At 37.5% G+C, this 20,797-nt stretch overlaps 4 protein-coding genes and 2 pseudogenes across 4 annotated transcripts; 3 read left to right on the forward strand and 3 right to left on the reverse strand.

Moving 5' to 3' along the window:
• Positions 1 to 538: 538 nt before the first annotated feature.
• LOC131319769 (uncharacterized) lies at positions 539 to 4,999 on the reverse strand. The gene is made up of 2 exons (XM_058350163.1): positions 4,024 to 4,999; positions 539 to 2,159 (listed from the first exon to the last, which is right to left on the reverse strand). The coding sequence occupies exons 1-2, from the start codon at positions 4,931 to 4,933 to the stop codon at positions 2,059 to 2,061; spliced, it is 1,011 nt and encodes a 336-aa protein (XP_058206146.1). The 5' UTR covers positions 4,934 to 4,999; the 3' UTR covers positions 539 to 2,058.
• A 485-nt stretch (positions 5,000 to 5,484) lies between these two features.
• LOC131319779 (RING-H2 finger protein ATL22-like) lies at positions 5,485 to 6,149 on the forward strand. Its single transcript, XM_058350172.1, has one exon. The coding sequence runs from the start codon at positions 5,495 to 5,497 to the stop codon at positions 6,134 to 6,136; it is 642 nt and encodes a 213-aa protein (XP_058206155.1). The 5' UTR covers positions 5,485 to 5,494; the 3' UTR covers positions 6,137 to 6,149.
• Positions 6,150 to 8,595: 2,446 nt separating this feature from the next.
• LOC131319767 (rust resistance kinase Lr10-like) lies at positions 8,596 to 10,305 on the forward strand. Its single transcript, XM_058350162.1, has one exon. The coding sequence runs from the start codon at positions 8,916 to 8,918 to the stop codon at positions 9,981 to 9,983; it is 1,068 nt and encodes a 355-aa protein (XP_058206145.1). The 5' UTR covers positions 8,596 to 8,915; the 3' UTR covers positions 9,984 to 10,305.
• Positions 10,306 to 10,725: 420 nt separating this feature from the next.
• On the reverse strand, positions 10,726 to 13,780 carry LOC131319752 (pentatricopeptide repeat-containing protein At3g49170, chloroplastic-like; annotated as a pseudogene).
• Positions 13,781 to 14,264: 484 nt separating this feature from the next.
• On the reverse strand, positions 14,265 to 16,893 carry LOC131319770 (rust resistance kinase Lr10-like; annotated as a pseudogene).
• Positions 16,134 to 19,134, forward strand: LOC131321327 (uncharacterized). The gene is made up of 3 exons (XM_058352322.1): positions 16,134 to 16,356; positions 17,525 to 18,427; positions 18,533 to 19,134. Exons 1-3 carry the CDS (start codon positions 16,134 to 16,136, stop codon positions 19,132 to 19,134), a joined length of 1,728 nt encoding a protein of 575 aa, XP_058208305.1.
• Positions 19,135 to 20,797: the final 1,663 nt, after the last annotated feature.

Below are 20,797 nucleotides of genomic sequence, written 5' to 3' on the forward strand. Positions count from 1 at the left end.
TAGGAGCATTCATTCATTTCTTTCTTCCCAGTTGACCGCAAAGACGTGAAAAATCGAGACGCGGAGGAGAAAGGCCGATGGTGGGCATTTCGGGAAGTCAAGGAAAAAAGAGGTGATGAAAAGTGCATCTATCTAAACCTAGAAGAACGTTCAACTAAGTCTTGCAAATCACAAGGAAGCAAATGACAAAAGCAACTGGAACCATTGGTATGAAAACACAAGTCATTTATGCGAGAGAGAGAGAGAGAGAGAGAGAGAGAGTGGAACTTTGCCTCATATGAACTCAATACCCATCACCTATGTCACATGCATCATCTTTCGTTTCGGCACCCGTGCCGATGTGTCCTATACCTGTATATATTTTGGGAGGGGGGGCTGTCCCTTGAAGGGACAGCAGCGTGCTGTTCCGGCCCAGGGGGCTCCACTTCGGTCTCGCTCCAACGATCGAAAACGTTCACTTCGTAGAGCTCGTCGAGTTGAACAAGTTTTTTATAAATCAGCTCGATCGGATATCATTAAGTGCCTCATCGAAACCTTTTCGTCTTGAAAAGAATGGATCCGAAACACTGAATCAAATTTACTAGAACCCATTATTGGAAAGTTATATGTGTTCCGATCAGACACTTAAAGATATCGGATCAAATTGATTTTTTGCATACTTGTTCAACTCGACGAGCTCTACGAAGTGAACGTTTCCGATCATTGGAGCGAGACTGGAGCGGGGCCTCCTGGGCTGGGACAACACGCTGCTGTCCCTTGAAGGGACAGCAGCCCCCCCAGTCCTATATTTTGAGCACTCAGATTTTCTAGTTACGATATTTACCGAGAAGGAATATCACATTAGCTAGAAAAATAATGTTTCGAGTATTTCACGTGAACACAAATAAGAAAATAGCAAAAATATATTTTTCTTAACCCCTACTTGTTAAATACATTATTAAATATGATTTATGGCACATAATTTGAAAAAATTATGCAATATAATATATACTAGTGATTGCCCGTGCCTAAAGCACGACACAACACATTGATAAAAAAAAAGGAAAAGGCACGACACAATACTTTTTTATTATAACTTTTAAAAAAATTATCCTTCCCTTATAGTGATCATTACAACTTAACAAACCCAAATGAAAAATTTTATAATTTAATTTGCAAGTTCTCTTCAAATAGGATAAATTGAACTAATTTCTTCTAAGAATAGTTTCACAACAAATAATACCGCACCCATTAAAAAAGTAAGAGCACATACCCAAATGAAAATTTTAATTAACTTATGCACAACCATTTGTTAATAGATATCACGATCAACCAATACTTATATCACACGCGTATACAATATAGTTCAACCAGCAACTAATCCAAAAAAAAAGTGAATAGTTTTAAAACTCCACTTCTCGTAAGTTAACGAATGCTTCAACTTGAGTTTTTCCCCCATCAAATCAAAGGAATGCTACAGGCTTACAATTGAGACAAATTATCAAGCACTACTATTGTGAAAAAGAAAAAACAAAGTTTATTCTTTTGCGACTAAGTTTTTATAATGTTCTTCTATTGCTACCTCAGTTGATGGAAGAAAGGAATTCAATAGAGTTCTCTGATGGATGAGTGGACAATGCACAACACCTCAATGATAGAGTTAAGATTTACAATAGGGAGAAGAAAAGGTTTTGATAATAAATGGCACGCTATTAAATATAGAAATACTCAAATATATCAGTCCCCAGAAAAGACGATATTGCCTAAAAAGTAAGGAAAGAGGGAGGAAGAGAATAATTTATTAAAGGAGTTGATTGAATGGTTATAAACCATTGAAAATTTGATCCGACGGTTGGAGAGCTGCTCTGATTTGTATGTATAGACAAAAATCGCTCTATTTTATAATATAGATAGATATACGATAAACAAGTGTTCAGGACGTGTCCCCGTACCCATACCCAATTTGGAGACACATATCCCAGTATCCTAAGATTTAAGTTTAGAAAGGTCTGACGCTTGCACTTGGATCCAATACTCGCACCGGAGTCCATGCAAACATAGATAGCCAATCACAAAATGTTACCTCCAATGTATTCGGTCTACAAGTCCAGCAGTTCCACAAAATTCAAAATGAACAGTGGACAAATACTTACAGACAATTTGACTCCACAAGGTGCCGCCTGCATTTTGGGATGGAAAAGAATTATGTTAGTGAAGGAAAATCACTACTTTACTACTAATAAATAGCGTCACCTTTTTTTTTAATAACTACAGTAAATAAAATAAGCCCCGTTCATTACACAAAAAATAAAATAAAATCATTCTGGATTGTTGATGAAATGTGGCAGGTTGCACTTAGCTTGCTGCCCGGACACCATGACCATGTAGACTTTGGATCTTTAGAACAAACTCCTTTTTTTACGGTTTCAATAAATTTTTTAAAAATTCCCTCTCTCTCAATTTGTTTGTTCAATTTGAGGAATACAACTTTTTAAGAGAATACAATCATTGCACCTATAAATGCTCGACTTTCTAAAAATTGCCCTCCTAACTTTTTGATAAAGAGTACTTTATTTCAAATAGTAAGGCCATCCACAGTGGTATAATAAAAAATGAATAACCAAAAGTTGACACATCAGCTTTTGATTATTCACTTAAGAGATTGCTAAGTTTAATAATATTGAGGTTCACAATGGTCACTTCTAGTTCATAACCAAAATAAAGGGTCCACTACAATTTCACACAATCTCTCTCTCCCTCTTTATTTTCTGCCATTCACTTCTCTCCATTATGTTTTTTTTTTTTGGCAAAAATATATCGAATATATGGTGTTCTTCATAGTGTTATCTATCAAAACAACACCGAAACTTTTTTTTTCTTGTTCCTATAGCCTATATCACAAATCCACCACTCTCTTAATCTTTCAAAAAAAAAAAATCGAATGTGTTCTTAAATTTGAAAAAGAATGCAAGGTTCTTCCTCTTTATTTTTTTTGCAAGGTTCTTTATTACTCAACCATAGGGGTAGGAACAAAAAATGAATAACCACTTTTTAGTTGAAAAAATCAAATTTTTTTGCTAAAAAGTGATTATTTATCAAAATACTTGGGTAAAAGTAAAAGAAAAAAAACACTTTTCCAGATTCCTCTCATTGAGACGAATCAATAACCCATAAAAGTTTGGTGCAAAACTAAAAAATGAGAAAAAAATTCAAATAAAGACAATTTTCAGATTTAAGTTAAATTCATAAGAATGCAGCCTAAAATAGAAACGGAAAAGAAGAGTAAAATATCTTAATCTCCAGCAACGATGGGTTAAATTATAGATGATCGAGAAATATGAGTTTCACTTTTGAAAGAAAAGAAAGAGAAACAGTTTGTAGTTGAAACGAAGAAGATATAGAGCAAGTGAATAAGAGAATAATAAATAGTAGTTGAAATACGTGTGTATATAAATTTTGGAACTAGTTAACTTATGTAGTGTGGGGTTCACAAATTTTGATTATTGAAAAAAGTTGCTAGTTTTTGTTATCCAAAGCCCAAAATTTGATTATTTCTAAGGATGTTGCTAAGTTTGATTATTCCATTGTGAGCCATTTTTTACACTAATATTGTTAACTTTAATAACAATTGGCTTTTGGTTATACCACTGTGGATGGCCTAAGAGACAATTAAAAAGATAATTTTGTAGCTTTTGGTTCCTGACAAATAAAAGTTAAAAAGTGAATAAACAAATTGTGAGAGGGAGGGAGTAATACACTACTCCCTCCGTCTATTTTTAAGTGTCCTGCTTCGTAACTCCAACATATTAAAAAGACATCATCATTATACTTTTCATATCAACTTTTTCCTCCACTTTCCTTACTTACCCATCATCATTACACTTTTACTCACTAACTTTTCAAAATAAAATCTACTTTTAGGGACAAAATAGACAATACACCAACTTTTACTCCCCTAACTTTACAAAATGGATACTTATTAAGGGACAGCCCAAAATAAAATATTGGACACAAAAAAAGGGACGGAGGGAGCATTACACTTACAAGAATAGTCACAAACGGCGCTGACATTCACAGAATCCCCGAAGCAGGAAGCCCTTTTCCTGCATCTTTCACAGCCTCCAACGTTGTAATCCCACGTAATATCAAACCCATACCCTAACTCCTTATTGAGATCCAACCACGACAAATTCGATCCCCTTTTTCTGATCAACCGCGACGTAGAAATGTATGACACCTCCAAAAGGCACGAATCGGCAAAATCCCAAACCCTAACATATCTGCCCGCCACGACATACGAATAATACCCATTTCCAGATTTGTCTCTAGTACTGTTACAATAACGAGTCCTGTTTATGTAACTAGGAGATTGGACTGGTTTCTCACAACTGAGGAACAAGACCGAGCTCCAAGACGAATAATAGGAAAAACTCAGGGGGTAGAAATCGCTACCGTTGAAAGAGGAGAGAGGGAAAGAGGAGCAAATATTGTTGGTTTGGATTCCTACGTTGACTAGACGGATTGAGTGGTTGGTGTAATCGATTGATTGGACGTAGTATTTTCCGGATAAGAGACGAAGGACCGTGCGATTGTTTTTGTCGCAGGAAAGAGTATAGAGGTAGTCGTTACAGGTGTTGGATGGGTCGCCTTGTAATTGGAAAGGGAAGGAGATGTTGTGGATGTCTCCGCAGGAATTAATAAATTGCTGGTTTTGATTTCCGTCGCAGGATACTGAAAACAGGATGAGGAGAAGAAGAAGAAGAGGGGGTTTGTTACCCGCTGGCGCGAGGGCCATTCCCTCAAAGGAGAGAGAGAGAGAGAGAGAGAGAGAGAGAGAGAGAGTAGTTCTGCTTTTGTTGGATGACAAAAAATTTAGTTTCGAAGCTGATGAGAAGGGAGAAAATGATAAACGAAATTCAGTGAATAGAAATGAAGATAAAAGATAGATAAACATGGGGAGCTCAATAAGTCAAGGTCAATATCGGTGACTTTGAACACTGATTGCTGAGAAGAAAGGGAGCCACACAAACGTTCATCTCAAACCTTTTTTAGAGCATCTCTGATCCATCTCTATTTCCTCCAAAATAGAGGATGGATGTAACACATTGAGGGGAGATTTTGTAATTTATTCCATTTTTTCTTCATTTTTTGTACTTTTTAGGAGAATCTTTGAGGGACCCATCGTCCTTTTTAGAGTTTGGAGAAATTTTGTACTCCAAATTTACTTTTTGTCCTCCATTTTTAGAGGACCAAATTTACTTTTGGAGGACCAAACTCTAAAAAGGACGGTGGGTTCCTCAAAAATTCTCCCAAAAAGTACAAAAAGTGAAGAAAAAAGAGAATAAATTATAAAATCTCCCCTCAATGTGTCACATCCATCTCTATTTTGGAAAAATAAAAATGGATTGGAGATGCTCTTAAACGAATCTATTTCTATAGCAAAATGGAACTACAACTCTACAAAAGATTTTCGGAAAGAGAGAGCGAGAGATATTTTATATAGGAGAATAGCACCATGTCCATATATTTTTTCCTCTTCTTTCTCCTAAGCCTTTCCACAGCCCAGGACGATTGCAGTACTCCAAAAACATGCTCCGATTACGGTCCACCAATCCACTTCCCATTCCGTCTAAAGAACCACCACCCACAACACTGCGGCTACCACAGCTTCGACCTCTCTTGCTCTCCAAACAACAACGCCACCGTTCTCAACCTCCCTAATTCGGTCAAAGTTCTAGTCACCCACATCGATTACAAATCCCGACTGATTCAGATTAAAGACCCAAACAGCTGCTTCCCACAGCAGCTTCAAAACCTCCATTTGTCCGCCACTCCCTTTCAATTTGAAAAAACGTTCAATTTTAGTTTATTCAGTTGCCCTTCAACGAAACTGGGCTTTTCGTTTTCCGTCACTTGCTTCAGTGGTGATGGTCCTGAAGTGTATGCCGAGTATGGTGAGGGGCTTATCTATTACCATGATCCGCCCTTGATGCTATCTTGCAGAAAGATGTATGATTTGTCGGTTCCGATCGAGGCGTTTCAACAAGCTGATCTACAATTGAAATGGCACCATCGAGTTGAAGGCAAGTTTTTTGGGTACCCTCTTTCTCTACTCTCCCATTTGTTTCATTTGCAAGCTCGAACCAGAGGAAGTTAAAAGGAACTTTGCATACCCACAACAAGGGTTAATTACTTGTTGTCCCCTTTATTTATACACATTTTTCACTTTATCCCCTCCAACTATAGAATGTTACAACCTACCTCCTTTATCTTCCAATTCCTAACACATAAGGCCTGCCGTTAGTCTTTTTTTTTTAATCCGCTCCTGCCGTTAATCTGGAATCCAAAAAATCGTCAAAGGGGCATGTGCATGTCACATGATCTGTAAAAAGAAAAAAATTAAGTGCTCTAATTTTCAATCCGTTTGAATCGGTGTGAAGATCTTATTTCTCTGATCATTTTATTCCAAAAGATCATAATTAATTTTTGGTTCTAGGGCTCTCGTTAGTTAGCCCTAAAAGATATTTGGTTCTACTACTTTTTAGGACTAATTAATGAGAGCTCTAGAGTCAAAAATTAACTATGACTCTTTAAAATAAAATGATAATGGAAATAAGATCTTTGTACCGGTTCAAAGGGATTAAAAATTGGAGCACTTAATTTTTCATAAGTACTTTATACGGAGTATATTAAAAAATATGATTAAAAAATTAAGTGCTCCAATTTTTAATCTGTTTGAACCGGTACAAATATTATGATACGGAGTATACTAACTAACAAGAGCCCTAGAGCCAAAAATTAATTATGATTCTTTAAGATAAAATAATCAAAGACATAAGATTTTAGCATCGATTCAAACAGATTGAAAATTAAAGCACTTAATTTTTTTTTATTTTTTACAGATCATGTAACATGCACATGCCCCTTTGATGATTTTTTGGATCCCAGACTAACAGCATGATCGGATAAAAAAATAAAAACTAACGACAGGCCTTATGTGTTAGGAATTAGAAGATAAATGGGGTAGGTTGTAGCGTTCTATAGTAGGAAGGGGTAAAGTGAAAAATGTGTATAGATAAAGGGGGCAACAAGTAATTAACCCCCACAACAATAGATCTTGTTAAACTTCTTAGAAAAAGCAAGTGCTGTTTTTTTTGGATCCGGATCCGGATCCGTTTTTTGAAGTTACAATTGTCCCATTTGGCTACAACCTACAGCCTTGTGAGAGGTCATGGGTTTTTTTTTTTTTTGGCATAGGAGAATGTTAGTATGTTAGTCAACGAAGTTCAGAGGTTATCCAAACTTGTTCTTCGTGGGGTTCGAACACTGGCCACCACTGGAGAGACACATAAGCAAAACCAACTCAACTAAGCTTGATTTCTAGAGGTCATGGCTTGGACGAGGTAAAATCTCATAGTTCAATTTTGTTCATCCTCTTTAAAAAAAAAGGGGTGAAAGTTATCATCTATTTTATTAGTTGAAATAGTGTAGGTACACTTTTTGAGAAGCATGACATTATTTTGCGGTGGGATTCATACTATTTCAACCAATAAGAATAAGGATAATGTTCACCATCTTTTTAGGAGGGTGAACAAAATTAAATTCAAAATTTCATAACGTGGGAATATCTAATTCAACCATGGGAGATTTTGTATTATTAATCCCATTATTTTTAATTCGGTGGGCTTCTACATCTCCTACACTAATAGTGGCATCTCCGGAAATTTTTTTGATGGTAGTTATCAAAGATGAAAGAACCATAAATTTCATAAAATTTGAAAAGAAAATACTAATTAAAACTTCTCCGATTAAAATTAGTATACTAATTATCTACTACTCCCATTATTTGTGGTGAAACGAATTAAGTAGATTGTTTCCCTCTGCGGGGAAATCAATTGAATCAACATGGTAAATTTTGACAATTAGCTCCACGGTTGGGACTGAGATAAGCGTCCAAGTTTAACATTTTAAAATATTGGGTGTTCAATATTATAGTGGTCTATGTAACGTGTGTATCAAAGTTGAAGGTATTTCACTGGGTGGGGATGCACAAACATTGACGTGGGCTTACACTTCATAATAATAATAATGCGACTTACTCATACCCAAGCCCGCCTAATAAATAATCGGGCTTCAATTAATAATCTCAAGCTCTGTTCAATTAAAATTTTATTTCCCAAAACTATCCAATAAGACCATTATTTTTCTAAAGCATTGTACCCAAACATAAATTAATCAATCATGATGCTCACAAATTAGAATTGACAACCGAAATAATTAAACTTAAAGTTCTAAGTTTTTTCATCACTACTAAAAAACTGACTCATAAAAAGTTCTAATAATTAAATATCCCCACAGTAATTAAAGTGTTCAAAAAGTTGGAACTCTCCAATATCCATGAAGCTATAACTTTGCAAAAACTTCTCCAAGGTGTCTCACCTACAAAAGGAGAACCTTAAGACTTATCGGGATAACATAATAGTATACATATACCTATACATACATACCTACATACCTATATCCTACGGAGTATTAAAAATAGGAGTTCTTTTATTTTTATCTGGCCGGGCTGGGCCTTAAGTGATTTTCACAACCCTATACCATTTACTAAACGGACATAAAATCTCAACCCAACCCAACCCAACCCTATAAGCTTAAACACAAATCCCAAACCCTAAAAAAGAGGGCTAGGCTGGGCGGGCTACTAGACGATGTACATCCTTATCCACTAAGTACTCTCCACAAGTCGTGGCACTACTGCTTGCTAGTGCCATCAAACAACGGGCCCTAGATAGTAGTCAGACTGAAGCTTTAAACACCATTTTCAGCACATAAAGAAAAAATATAACGGGTCTTCTCTATCTTTCACAGGTCCTGACTGGGAGATTGCATGTGAAACTTTAGGCTCATTTTTGCTTCTTGTAATCTTCATTGCAATGTATTGGTTCTATAGACAAAAGAAAATAAAGAGAAAGGATCATCTAAAGATTGAGAGGTTCTTGGAGGATTATAGAGCTTTGAAGCCGGCAAGATACTCTTATGCCGATATTAAGAAAATTACAAACCAATTCAAGGACAAAGTAGGCCAAGGAGGATATGGAATAGTATACAGGGGACAACTTTCCAATGATGTTTATGTTGCGGTTAAGATCCTCAATAGCACTAACGGAAATGGAGAAGAGTTCATCAACGAAGTGGGAATAATTGGTACAATCCACCACATCAATGTGGTTCGCCTGGTTGGATATTGTGCCGACGGATTCAGAAGAGCACTTATTTACGAGTTCTTACCAAATGATTCGTTGGAAAAGTTTGCATCATCTGATCGCGACAAGCGTTTACTTGGTTGGAAAAAGCTGCTAGAAATTGCTATGGGCATAGCCAAAGGAATTGAGTATCTTCACCAAGGATGTGACCAACAAATCCTTCATTTCGATATTAAACCACATAACATCTTGTTGGACGAGAACTTGAATCCGAAGATAACAGATTTTGGTCTAGCTAAATTGTGTTCTAAGGAACAAAGTGTTGTATCCATGACTACTGCTCGCGGTACCATTGGCTATATTGCACCAGAAGTGTTCTCAAGGAACTTCGGGAATGTGTCATACAAATCAGATATTTATAGTTTCGGAATGTTGTTGCTTGAAATGGTAGGAGGAAAAAAGAATTTCGATGTAATGGTCAATAGCACTAACCAAATTTATTTTCCCGAATGGATTTACAATCGTTTGGATAGTGGAGAAGAGCTAGGAATTCATATTCAAGATGAAGGAGATGCCAAGATTGCAAAAAAGTTGGCAATCGTAGGACTTTGGTGCATTCAATGGTATCCAGTTGACAGGCCTCCAATGCATGGTGTGATTCAAATGTTGGAAGGAGATGAAGACACTCTGATCAAGCCTCCCAATCCATTTGCCTCTACAAATCCAACTTTGGCCACGGGTCAAGCGAGTGGAAGGCCTTTTAACAGTGAGTTGGAAGTTATTGTTGAATCCGAGTGAGAAAGATAAAACCACTATCTTTATCATCAATTGATACGTGACACCGTGAGATATTAATTTACCGATCTATAGCCTTACCATAGAGCTTCTGTTGTGCTTTGAGTAAGTGATTTGCCTCCAATGTACTGGTATTAGAAGATCACGCCCAATTCGTAACGTTACTTTTATCGTCTTTTCTAGAGTTATTGATGGGATTTCTATCCCTTTGTTGTAGTCCATGGTAGCTAAGAAACATTTTGTACCGTAACAAAAACTAAGACTTTTGCAGATTAAAGCTTGTGGTATAGTTGTTTGGAAATTTACTGGAAATATTGCTGATAAATCTCGTTCTTGTGGTCAAATTGAATGATACCATCCAGAGATTATTAAATTTGCAAGAAGCTAGAGACATTGATCACTTAACAGGTCTGCTTTCCCTTTTGTGATTCTATCAACTTTTTCTTTCTTTCTTTCTTTTCTTAACACATGCAATGATCTCTAGCAAGTCATTAAGTACTTCAATTGCACTTAACAAAAAGACAAAATAAAAATAAAAAACCAAAATCTACACTGCTTGAGCCCGCAGAGACCGATCAAGAGAGTTCCTACAGACTGAACAAGGAGCATTTGTGCGAAGCCATTCATGGATGCAATCCGCGTGGAAGCAATGCCTACATTTGTGTTTGCTCCACAGCATTTCCTTGGGCCTGTACTCAGAAGGAGAAATTTTCATGCATGGTGACGAGAAAGTGAATGGTTTAAATCTGTTGACGGTTCATATTTTGGAACAAGTCGAAAAGGAAGCTACAAACGTCTTCGTTGGCATGAAAACGCCTCAATTGGCATATTTCAATTTTGAAAAATCCAGCATCTGCAAATTCGCTTCAGTATTTTTGGTAACAAATTTCCAATACCCCATACCCAGGCTGAAAGCCCTCAATTGGCATATTTCAAAATTGATAAATCCAGTATCGGCAAATTCGCTTCAGCATTTTTGGTAACAAATTTCCAATACCTCTTACGCCTGCTGAAAGCAAAATGAAGACATTGAATTGTAAAACAGGTTTTGGTTGCAATCAATGCAATACATATTTACCTCCGAAATCTACAATATGAAGAAGATTGCAGTTAAAAATTTAGTAGCCGAGACCTTCAAAACTGAAAGAATGAAATTGTCTTGCTCAAGAAACGGTCATCACCAGTAATCATTGCAGGAGCAGATCCCATTTTTGAAATGGTGAAACCGGTTAGAATCCCTCAAAACAATTTCTCTCTCCTTTACCATCGATATGTACTTCATAGCATTATGGCAATCTCCACACACGCGAAGATTCTTAAATACAGTAATACGCTTAGGTTTTGATGTGTTAATAAGACCAAATGTCACGGCAATTTTCTCGCTGTGTTGCAGCAGAAATTCCTCCTTCTGTTCATCCTTAACATCTTGAAGAACAGAGCTTGTATCAGGGACATAACCCACCTCCTTTATCGCGGTAACCAATTGATCAAGTTCTTCGTATATTTCCTCCGCTTGGGGATGGGATGTATCTCCCACGTGAAACTTATGCACCGAATTTTCTATCTCTATCCAGCTACTGCCAGCTTCTTTTCCCAAATTCTTCTTTTTCATGGTTTTTCTAATTTCTGCTACCTCGTACCATTGGCCCACGGAAGCGTACAAGTTTGAGAGCAAAATGTACCCTGCTCAATCATTTGGCTCTTTCTCAATAACCATTTCAGCAGCCTGTTTCCCAAGCGCGATATTACCGTGGACTCGACAAGCTCCAAGCAATGTGCGCCAGATCAAAGCATCAGCTTCGAAAGGCATTGAGTTGATGAGCTGCCTGGCTTCCTCTAAGAAGCCTGACCGGCCTAACAAATCAACCATACATGCATAGTGTTCCATTCTAGGGCTTATTCCGTACTCTTTGTACATTGAGTTGAAGCGCTTCCACCCCTCATCGATCATACCTACGTAACTACAAGCTGATAGAACAGCAATATAGGTGACCTCGTTTGGCTTTATACCTGCATTAAGCATTTCTTGGAACATTTCCAATGCTCTTGTTGCGAACCCATGCTTTGCTAACCCTGTTATAATAGAAGTCCATGATACCACATTCAAATGTTCCATTTTGGAATAAACTCGCAAAGCAGCTTCCATGTTTCCGCATCTTGAATACATGGAAACTAGAGTATTAGCTATGAGCTGATTTGACTCGAACCCTGCCTTTAGTAACCGAGCATGAATTTGTTCACCCTTAGCAACTGCACCTATACTAGCAGCTCCACTCAAGAGGCTGGCAAATGTGAAAGAATCGAGCACGAACCCAGTAACCTCAATTTGATGGAATACTCCAAAGGCTTCATTCGAATCAATATTCTTGGTGCATCCATCAACAATTGTGTTGTAAGAAACCAAATTCTTCTCAAATAGAATATTGAAAGCTTTCCTAGCATCTTCCATCCTACCAGATCGAACATACATGCTAATAAGAGCATTCCCGACACAATTAACTGCTGCAAGACCCATTTTCACCACATGTGCATAAATCTGTTCACCAGTATCAGGATCAGAAAGATTACTACATGCCTTGAAAAGGCTGGAAAAGGTGAAATGATTAGGTAAAACTTGATCCTCGATCATCCTGCAATAGAGCTCAATGGCTTCCTTACTATGCTTTCCGCTCTGCCCACAACCTGTGATAATCGAAGTCCAAGATATAACATTATGATCGGGGACAAGATCGAAAACTTTCCTTGAATTAACCATAGATCCATCTTCCGCACATTTCGCATACATGTCAACCAAACTACAGCCAACACAAACATTGAAAGCCAACCCATACTTGACCACTTGAGCATGCAATTGCTGCCCAAACGATAATAGCCCTAACTCTGCACAAGCAGAAACCAAACTAGTAAAAGTAAACTTATCTGGCATATAACCGCTCTCTATCATATCGATAAACAACTCAATGGCTTCCTTTCGATTACCCATCTGAGAAGATCTAGTTATCATCAAAGTCCAAGACACTGAATTTCTGTCAGGCATTCTGACGAACACCTTCTTCGCTGAATCAAAGTCACCACTTCCCTTCACAAACATCTCTATCAATGCACATCCAATACACACATCAGACTCAAAATACCCAGTCTTTATCATAGACCCAAAAATTACATCCCCAATCCAAGCATTCTTAGCATTCGAACATGCCCGAATCACAGCGGCAAAGCCAAACTGATTGGGGTATTCTCCAAACTCAAGCATCTTAACAAAAGTAGATATAGCTTTCGATTCCATATCATTATGTGAGAAGCACGAGATCATTGCGCTCCAAGAAACCACGTCTCGACGCTCACCCATGTTTTCAAAGATAGCATTGGCCGTTACCCAGTCGTTGTTCTTCGAATACAAGCTGATTAGTGAGTTGAGGGAGACCGAGTCGGGCTCGAGCTGCGACTCGGATAGTCTGGCGTGGACGAGCTTACCCAGATGGAATTGGCGGGTTCTGATGGAGGATTTGAGGAGGAGGGAGTAGGTGAAGAGGTCGGGGGTGAGGCCTTGTTGGGTCATGAGATCAAGTGTCGAGATTGCCTGGCGGAGGTGGCCCACATTGGCTTGATGGATCAGGCGGTTCTTCAAGTGTTCAAAGTTGGGATTTCTGAGGGTTTTGCTTGGGGGTGTCTTTTGGCGGGATGGGTTTAGGGTTTTGGGCGGAGGCGGGACCAAATTCGCGGGAGATGGCAGAGAGAGATTGATCATTGCTCTTCTGCTTCAAATGCGATTCAGGAAGTCCGGAATGTGATCTTTGTACTAATATAATATAGGTAGTAGAAAAAGGTTGTCCCCGAAATTCTTCTTTTTTTTTTTTTTTGGGTCAAACGGAAAATCATGTATTAACTTAGACGATCAAAGTCTACAAGCCAGATAAACGACATTCATATAAAAGGTTCAAATTACAATAGGGTAATTTGGGTCCCCGAAATTCTATCATTATCACTTTCGCCTCTTTTTTTTTGTGTGGTCAAATTACAAGAGAGTAACTTCTATCTCGCAGAGGTGGAAACCATGGGATCACTGCCTGTGGGCTTCATAAGATTTTTTTTTTTATAATCTGAACAGTTCATCTTGCAGGATATATAGAGTAGTATATCCATAAAAAAATCTAACTTAATTGGATCTCGATAAGTATATCAACGAGACAAATCTCCTAGGAATATTTCATAGATAGATATCTAGTCCAAGTAAATGGTGTAAACATGAGAATAGTAACTCGATGAACGAGACAAATCTCGATCCCATTAACATATATAAACGGTGAAACAATTCTTGAACAACTTAACATAGACAACGTCAGTGTTCCCCTTGTCAGATCCGAAACCAAGTCACACGGTCTTCTAAAACCATCAAATCGAAATCATATGGAACCAACATTATTTGTAAATACAGGATGTTCGGTCTTGAGAATTTAGCGTCGAGTATTTATATCATGGGTGAGAGAATCCATATAACCACCTGACAGATTGGGCAACCTTTCATTCATTCCATTATTCTCGGCTTGCGTACCTTGTGAATACAGAAAAGGCTTTGGAGGCATGTGAAGCAATTCTATATCTCCTTCAAGCATCTCGACAACTTTGTTTATCGAAGGACGGTCACTAGGCCTCATTTGTATACACCATAACACCACTAACATCATCTTGTTTACCATCTTACTCTCCTCCTCGGTGGTCTCTCCAATTTGTACGTTCTTTCCTTCCGCAAATTGATCATAAACCCATGAAAGGAAGAAAATTTGGCTTGAATTAGCTAATGAATTCCAATTTCTTCTCTTGCCTGCCATTTCCAATAACAACATTCCGAAACTATAAATGTCAGCTTTATAGGAAATACCACCGATGTTTTTGTAGAAAAACTCAGAAGCCATATAGCCCAAGGTTCCTTTTGCTGCAGTCATTGTCACGATATTTTCATCTATTGGATACAATTTTACAAGCCCAAAATCTGAAACTTTTGGAGTGAAATTCTCTTTAAGAATAATGTTATGAGGCTTTATATCAAAATGCAAGATCTACATGTCACAACCTTGATGCAGATATTCAATGCCACGAGCCACTCCGAGAGAAATCTCATACATTTGCTAACAACTTAAGGACAATTTTCCTTCTAGAGAAAAGATGTACTTCTCTAGAGACTCATTAGGCATGAAGTCATACACAAGAGCACGCTTAGATCTCTCGGCACAATATCCAATCAGCTCAACAAGATCGACATGATGAATCCTTCCAATGGTAGCAACTTCGTTGATGAACTCTTGTCCATTAGCTTTGGGCTTGGTTAGCATTTTAACTGCTATAGGAGGGCCACTTCGGAGCTTTCCTTTGTATACACAACCATAGCCTCCTTTCCCCAACTTGTCCCTTAAACCATTTGTCATCTTCTTAATGTCCGACTAGGAGTACCTAATAGGCACCAGGTGATTCTGATCACTATGCAAGAGACCTTCTATGCTATAAAAGGTTGATAAATGTCTTATGTTGAACTTATAGATTAAAAACCCAAACACACATGGTACACACAAAAGCCTTGCTGCAACGATCACTACAACGACCGCTCCTGGGTCGAAGGAAATGAAGCAATAAGAATAAAATCCTTTGCTGTCCTGGTATTATCTTATTTGCATGTGAAATATGACACACACTGACACACACACAAACACTCATTATTTGTCCCTTCATGTGCTCTATCATTTTTGTTTATATATAGTCTGGGTCATTTTTACTACTATTTCCGTCCCTTATAGTGTCCATTATTCTATTTTGGATTGTCCCTAAAAAAATGTTCATTTTGAAAAGTCAGTGGGTAAAAACATAACAAATTTTCTATTTAGTTCTTTCCAAATTCAAAGAATCAAATTAAAAAGGGTATTTTAGAAAAGCAAACAATTTTTAATTGAAATTAATGCGCCTTCTTGAAAAGTTTGACTTTCAAAGGAGGACACTTATAAACGGGTGAATGGAGTATTATCACAATATTTTGTTTTACTAGGTTCACGTACTAAAGATAAGATCATAGGAAAGATAAGGTCTTACCAGTCGTAAAGAGCAAAAGAAATCGACCATCTGCGAAAAATAAAGAAAGAAATTTAGCCATGAGACGGAAGAGGTATGAAAAGAAGAGGTGATGTAAAGTGCTTCAAAGTTAGAAGAAACTTTCAACAAGTCTTGCCCATTACTTTATTGGGTAAGTGTACGCATTGTGCGAAGAATTCGGCTCGATTTGTCCCCGATAGTCAGTTCGGTAGTCGAGAACTACCACAGAACTTCCTGCCAGAAGCTATGAGTGCCAGTTCCACAATTTTATCCGGCAGGTCGATCGGTGTGTCAACCGGTTTGTCTACCGGTTGTCGCGTGAGAATATAGCTGCGTTTTGACTTCGTTTTTAGGGTTTTTTTGGGGCTTCAAAGCCCAATATAGTTAGGACTTGTGAGGCAACTTGTCTTTGGGTATAAATACACTTGTTATGCCTCTTATTATGTGGTGAGAGCAAATATTAATTAGGCATTGGGTTAGGGTTTGAGAGACTTTGCCTTTGTTTTTGGCTTTGGCTTTGGTGAGATTTGGATAGAAAGGTTTCTGGAGAACTTCTTTTTTATAGCTCATTGAGCATTCATATTTGTTTAGTGAAGCCATCAATCGACTACTCGTGAACAAGGCTTACATCCCAAAGTAAGGCCGATCCACGTAAATCTGTGTGTCTCTCTCCTTCTGTTTGTTTTCTATCTTTCTCTCACGTTTGGTTTGATTAGTCTGGTTTGCTTCACACATTTGTTTTGTTCTTTGATTCAATATTCATAATCACCGTCTGTTTATTGTGCTTCCGTACAACATTTTATTTTACTGTGGTTCACTAAAGATAAGATCGTAGGAAAGATATAGTCTTACTGTTGCCAAAATTCTTGTTTTCTTTCCAATCGATGGAGAATCGACGGGAAATCGTATCGTAAGCTTGCTGGAATGTGGGTGTGAAAAGTGGAATTTGGTTCCTTGCCGTATTTCAGGACTTCTTTGGAAACAAACAATGAAATGGGTGAAGTATGAAAGAAAATTAACAAAATGGACTTTATTAACCCTCAAAGTAGAAGAACAATCAATCAAGATGATTGAGTGAACGATTACAAGTTAACTCTACTCCTAGAAAAGAAAAGATAAAGGCCTGATTGGCTTTGTTTGTGTGTCCCCAAATTGTCTTACACTTTGATTATAAATAGAGATCCCTTCACCTTTGAATTCAAATCTTCCCTCCAAAGTAGCAGTTGGAACTCCTTCAAATTCTGGCGAAGTAACTTCTTCAACTACCAATCATGCCCACGTCTGGAAAACTGTTTCGTTAATTGTGGTTAACATCCTCTTTAATCGTGGAATCATAGGACTCAATTCCTTTTGACATCTGTCACCTGATCGACGGACCAAAGGACCATAAAAATATGCCACGTGTTGGCCAATCGACGGACAAGACTTTTCATAGTTTCATCATCGATTCAATTCCATCCTAATAGAATATGATTTACAGTACGTGCCTCAAAAGGTAGTAAAAGGGCAAGCTTTAGCTGATTTTGTAGCTGATCATCCTAACATGTTAATGGAAAAGGATGAATTTGAGATACATATGATTGAAATAAAACCATGGAAATTATCATTCGATGGTTCTAAAACTGACAGAGGGGTTGGAGCAGGCATAGTTTTTACATCTCCGAAAGGGGAACTTTTACAGTTTTCTTTTCAGTTAGATGAAAGTAGGATTTTAACTAATAATCAAGCTGAGTATGAAGCTTTGATTATCGGTTTAGAGATTGCAAAAGAATTGAATATTAGATATTTAAATGTTACGGGGGATTCACAATTGATGATTCGACAAATAACAGGTGAATATAAGTGCAATCATCATTTGCTAGAATTACAACTGCAGAAAGTTAAAATTCTTGTATCATATTTTGATGAAGTACAGTTACAACATGTTTATAGGTTAGAAAATGGTGATGCTAATCAAATGGCACAAATTGCTTCTGAAATTAGGATTCCAGAAGGACAAAATGAAAAATTAATAAGAGTCCAAAAGAGATTCTTGCCTTTCTCTATCGAAAGAGATAGGAATGATTTTGATATTATGGAACTAAATTTGGTTGATGATTGGAGAGTTCCAATAAAGAAATTCCTAGAGAAATCAAGTGAAAAAACAGATAGAAATATAAAGCAAAGGGCCATTAACTATGTTATAATAGGCAATGATTTATTTAGAAAATCTTTAGATGAAGTATTATTGCTTTGTATTGCTAAACCCCAAACAATGATGGTTATGGGAGAAGTTCATGAAGGAACTTGTGGTTCTCATCAATCTGGAGACAAAATGAAATGGCTACTTAAAAGATATGGCTATTATTGGCCAACAATAAGGAAAGATTGTATCTCTTATGCTAAGGGATGTCAAAAATGTCAATAATATGGACCCATTCAAAGGGTTCCAGCTTTTCCTTTACAATCAATTGTTAAACCATGGCCTTTCAGAGGCTGGGCGATTGATATGATTGGAGAAATAATTCCTCATTCTTCTCAACAACATGAGTATGTAATGGTAGCTACTGATTATTTTACGAAATGGACAAAAGCTATCCCATTGAAGAGTGTAGCACAAAAACAGGTAATTGATTTCATTGAGTATATTTTCTGTCGATTTGGTTTTCTTGAAACAATTACGGTAGACCAAGCATCTGTGTTCAATGGTCACGAAGTAATGACTTATGTTAGTTCATATGGAGTAAAAATCTTGAATTCTTCTCCTTATTATGCCCAAGCAAATGGGCAAGTGGAATCTACTAATAAAATTATTAAGAATACTCTATCTAAAATGATAACTGATAATCCCAGAGAATGGCATGATTTATTGCCGAAAGTGTTATGGGCTTACATGACTTCAAAAAGGGAAAGCACGAGAGCTACACCATATGAGTTAGTATATGGCCAAGCTGCAGTATTACCTGTTGAAATTAATGTTACATCTCATAAAGTTGCTAGGCATTATGACCCAAATAATTTTGATTTCGAAGAAGCAATGTATAAAGAGTTAGATGGACTAGAAGAGTCCAGAATAGATGCTTTAAATAATATATAAGCACAAAAGAAAAATTTAGAGAGAGTTTATAATAAAAGAGTTCATGAGAAATCATTTGCAGAAGGTGATTTGGTTTGGAAGGCAATTTTGCCTTTAGATAAGAAAAAGAAAAGATATTTTGGTAAATGGTCTCCAAATTGGGAGGGACCATTTCGTGTATTAAAAATACTGAGAGGTGGAGCTTATCAGTTAGAATCCATTCTTGGAACTGTACATGAAAGAACAATCAATGGAAAGTATTTAAAGGCATATTTTCCATCTCCTTGGGAATTAATCGATGAATAAAAGAGTTAAAAATAATTCATACATAAACAGATCATTTGCAAAAGCCTACAAACTAAGGCTTACTTCTCATTCAACATAAAACAAGTTACCAAGTTACATTTCCTACTTACGAAAAGGAAATAAAACATAATATTTCCTACTCCAAAAGGAAACAGAATATACAAAAATAGAATTTAAATAATGCCTATAAATTTAGGTATTGACAGGCGCAATAGGATTACCATCAGCATCAATTCGAATGATTTCGAAATAATGTGGAAAACTCCAAGTGACAAAAACATGGAATTTTTCCCAAGCATAGGTTAGAAATTCATGCTCTTTGTCCCTAGCCATTTCTTCTGCATCCATCTTTATCTTTTTATCTACTAATGGCCTCATGGCCATTGCACTCTTCTCAGCTTTAGCCAAGAGATGGGCTCTCTTGTGGTTTTTCTTTCGGAGCCAGTTCTGATGTTTCTTGAGCAGAGTTTTTGAGGGGTTTGGTGGTAGCTCCCAGTTGGAGTGATCTAGGTCCAATACTTTGTTATGAAGTTTAACCACTTTTTCATGGTGAACTTCATAATCAACCCAAAAGGGATCATAGTGAGCAGTAGTGCTGGTCTTCATCCAGAGCCTCATAAGAGACAGTGCAGATTTAAACCCATGAAGGTGGGTAGTAATAAGGCTGCTCTCATAAAACTGGAGGGTTTCACATGCCCACAAGAAGTTCAAATATGGGACATGTTCTTCCAGAATGTGGATATCCAGAAAGGCAAAAGCAGCCAGTAGTTCTTTGGCTGTATTTTCATCAGAGTCTCTATAAATCGAATACCCTGCATGGGCATGAGATAGTGGAGGGTAGTACCTTAATTTCTCCAATTCTTGGAACCAATCAGGGTTCTCAGGGAGAGGAGAGATGTCAGGCTGATCATCAGAAAAGCCATCAGGAAAACATGGTTTTCTCACCACTTCTTTCCAATAAGCTTGTTGATTTTTTGCCCTCTCGAAAAGGGATTCGTGATTTTCCAAGCTTGGCTTGCCGCCTGCCTCTGCCAGTTGAAATGGCATTGGCCTATATGGCATGGAAAGTAGTGAATTCAATAGCATTGCCATTGGTTCCTCTCTGACCCAGGGGAATTGATAGCTGACTTTGACATATGAGCATCGAATACTTGAGTTAGGATACAGAGGAGGATCCTCCATTCTCACGACTACCCTTTCAGTGGGTGGTTTGACGCTCCAACTGGATGGAGGATTGGATGGCAAAGGGTCATCCCAGCCAGAAATGGCCGTAATGGGAGAGAGTGGTTGATCGACGGCATCAAAAGAAGGCGAAGGGGTGGTTAGATCAATTTCCATGGCTTCAATTTGACTATGAGCAGAGAAAATTACGAAAAAT

This window comes from Rhododendron vialii, chromosome 3a (assembly GCF_030253575.1).
Source record: "Rhododendron vialii isolate Sample 1 chromosome 3a, ASM3025357v1".
In the NCBI taxonomy this organism is placed as follows: domain Eukaryota; kingdom Viridiplantae; phylum Streptophyta; class Magnoliopsida; order Ericales; family Ericaceae; genus Rhododendron; species Rhododendron vialii.

Bases quoted from the DNA above. Each gene is read 5' to 3' on its own strand.
- LOC131321327 (XM_058352322.1), top strand. From the start codon at position 16,134: ATGAAAAGAAGAGGTGATGTAAAGTGCTTCAAAGTTAGAAGAAACTTT. The intron at 16,357-17,524 runs GTTTGTCTACCG...CCATCCTAATAG, and splicing joins GTCGATCGGTGTGTCAACCG to AATATGATTTACAGTACGTG. The intron at 18,428-18,532 runs GTATCTCTTATG...GGCCTTTCAGAG, and splicing joins GCCAACAATAAGGAAAGATT to GCTGGGCGATTGATATGATT.
- LOC131319779 (XM_058350172.1), top strand. From the start codon at position 5,495: ATGTCCATATATTTTTTCCTCTTCTTTCTCCTAAGCCTTTCCACAGCC.
- LOC131319767 (XM_058350162.1), top strand. From the start codon at position 8,916: ATGTATTGGTTCTATAGACAAAAGAAAATAAAGAGAAAGGATCATCTA.
- LOC131319769 (XM_058350163.1), bottom strand. From the start codon at position 4,933: ATGTTTATCTATCTTTTATCTTCATTTCTATTCACTGAATTTCGTTTA. The intron at 2,160-4,023 runs GTAAGTGTAATG...CCCAAAATGCAG, and splicing joins CGCCGTTTGTGACTATTCTT to GCGGCACCTTGTGGAGTCAA.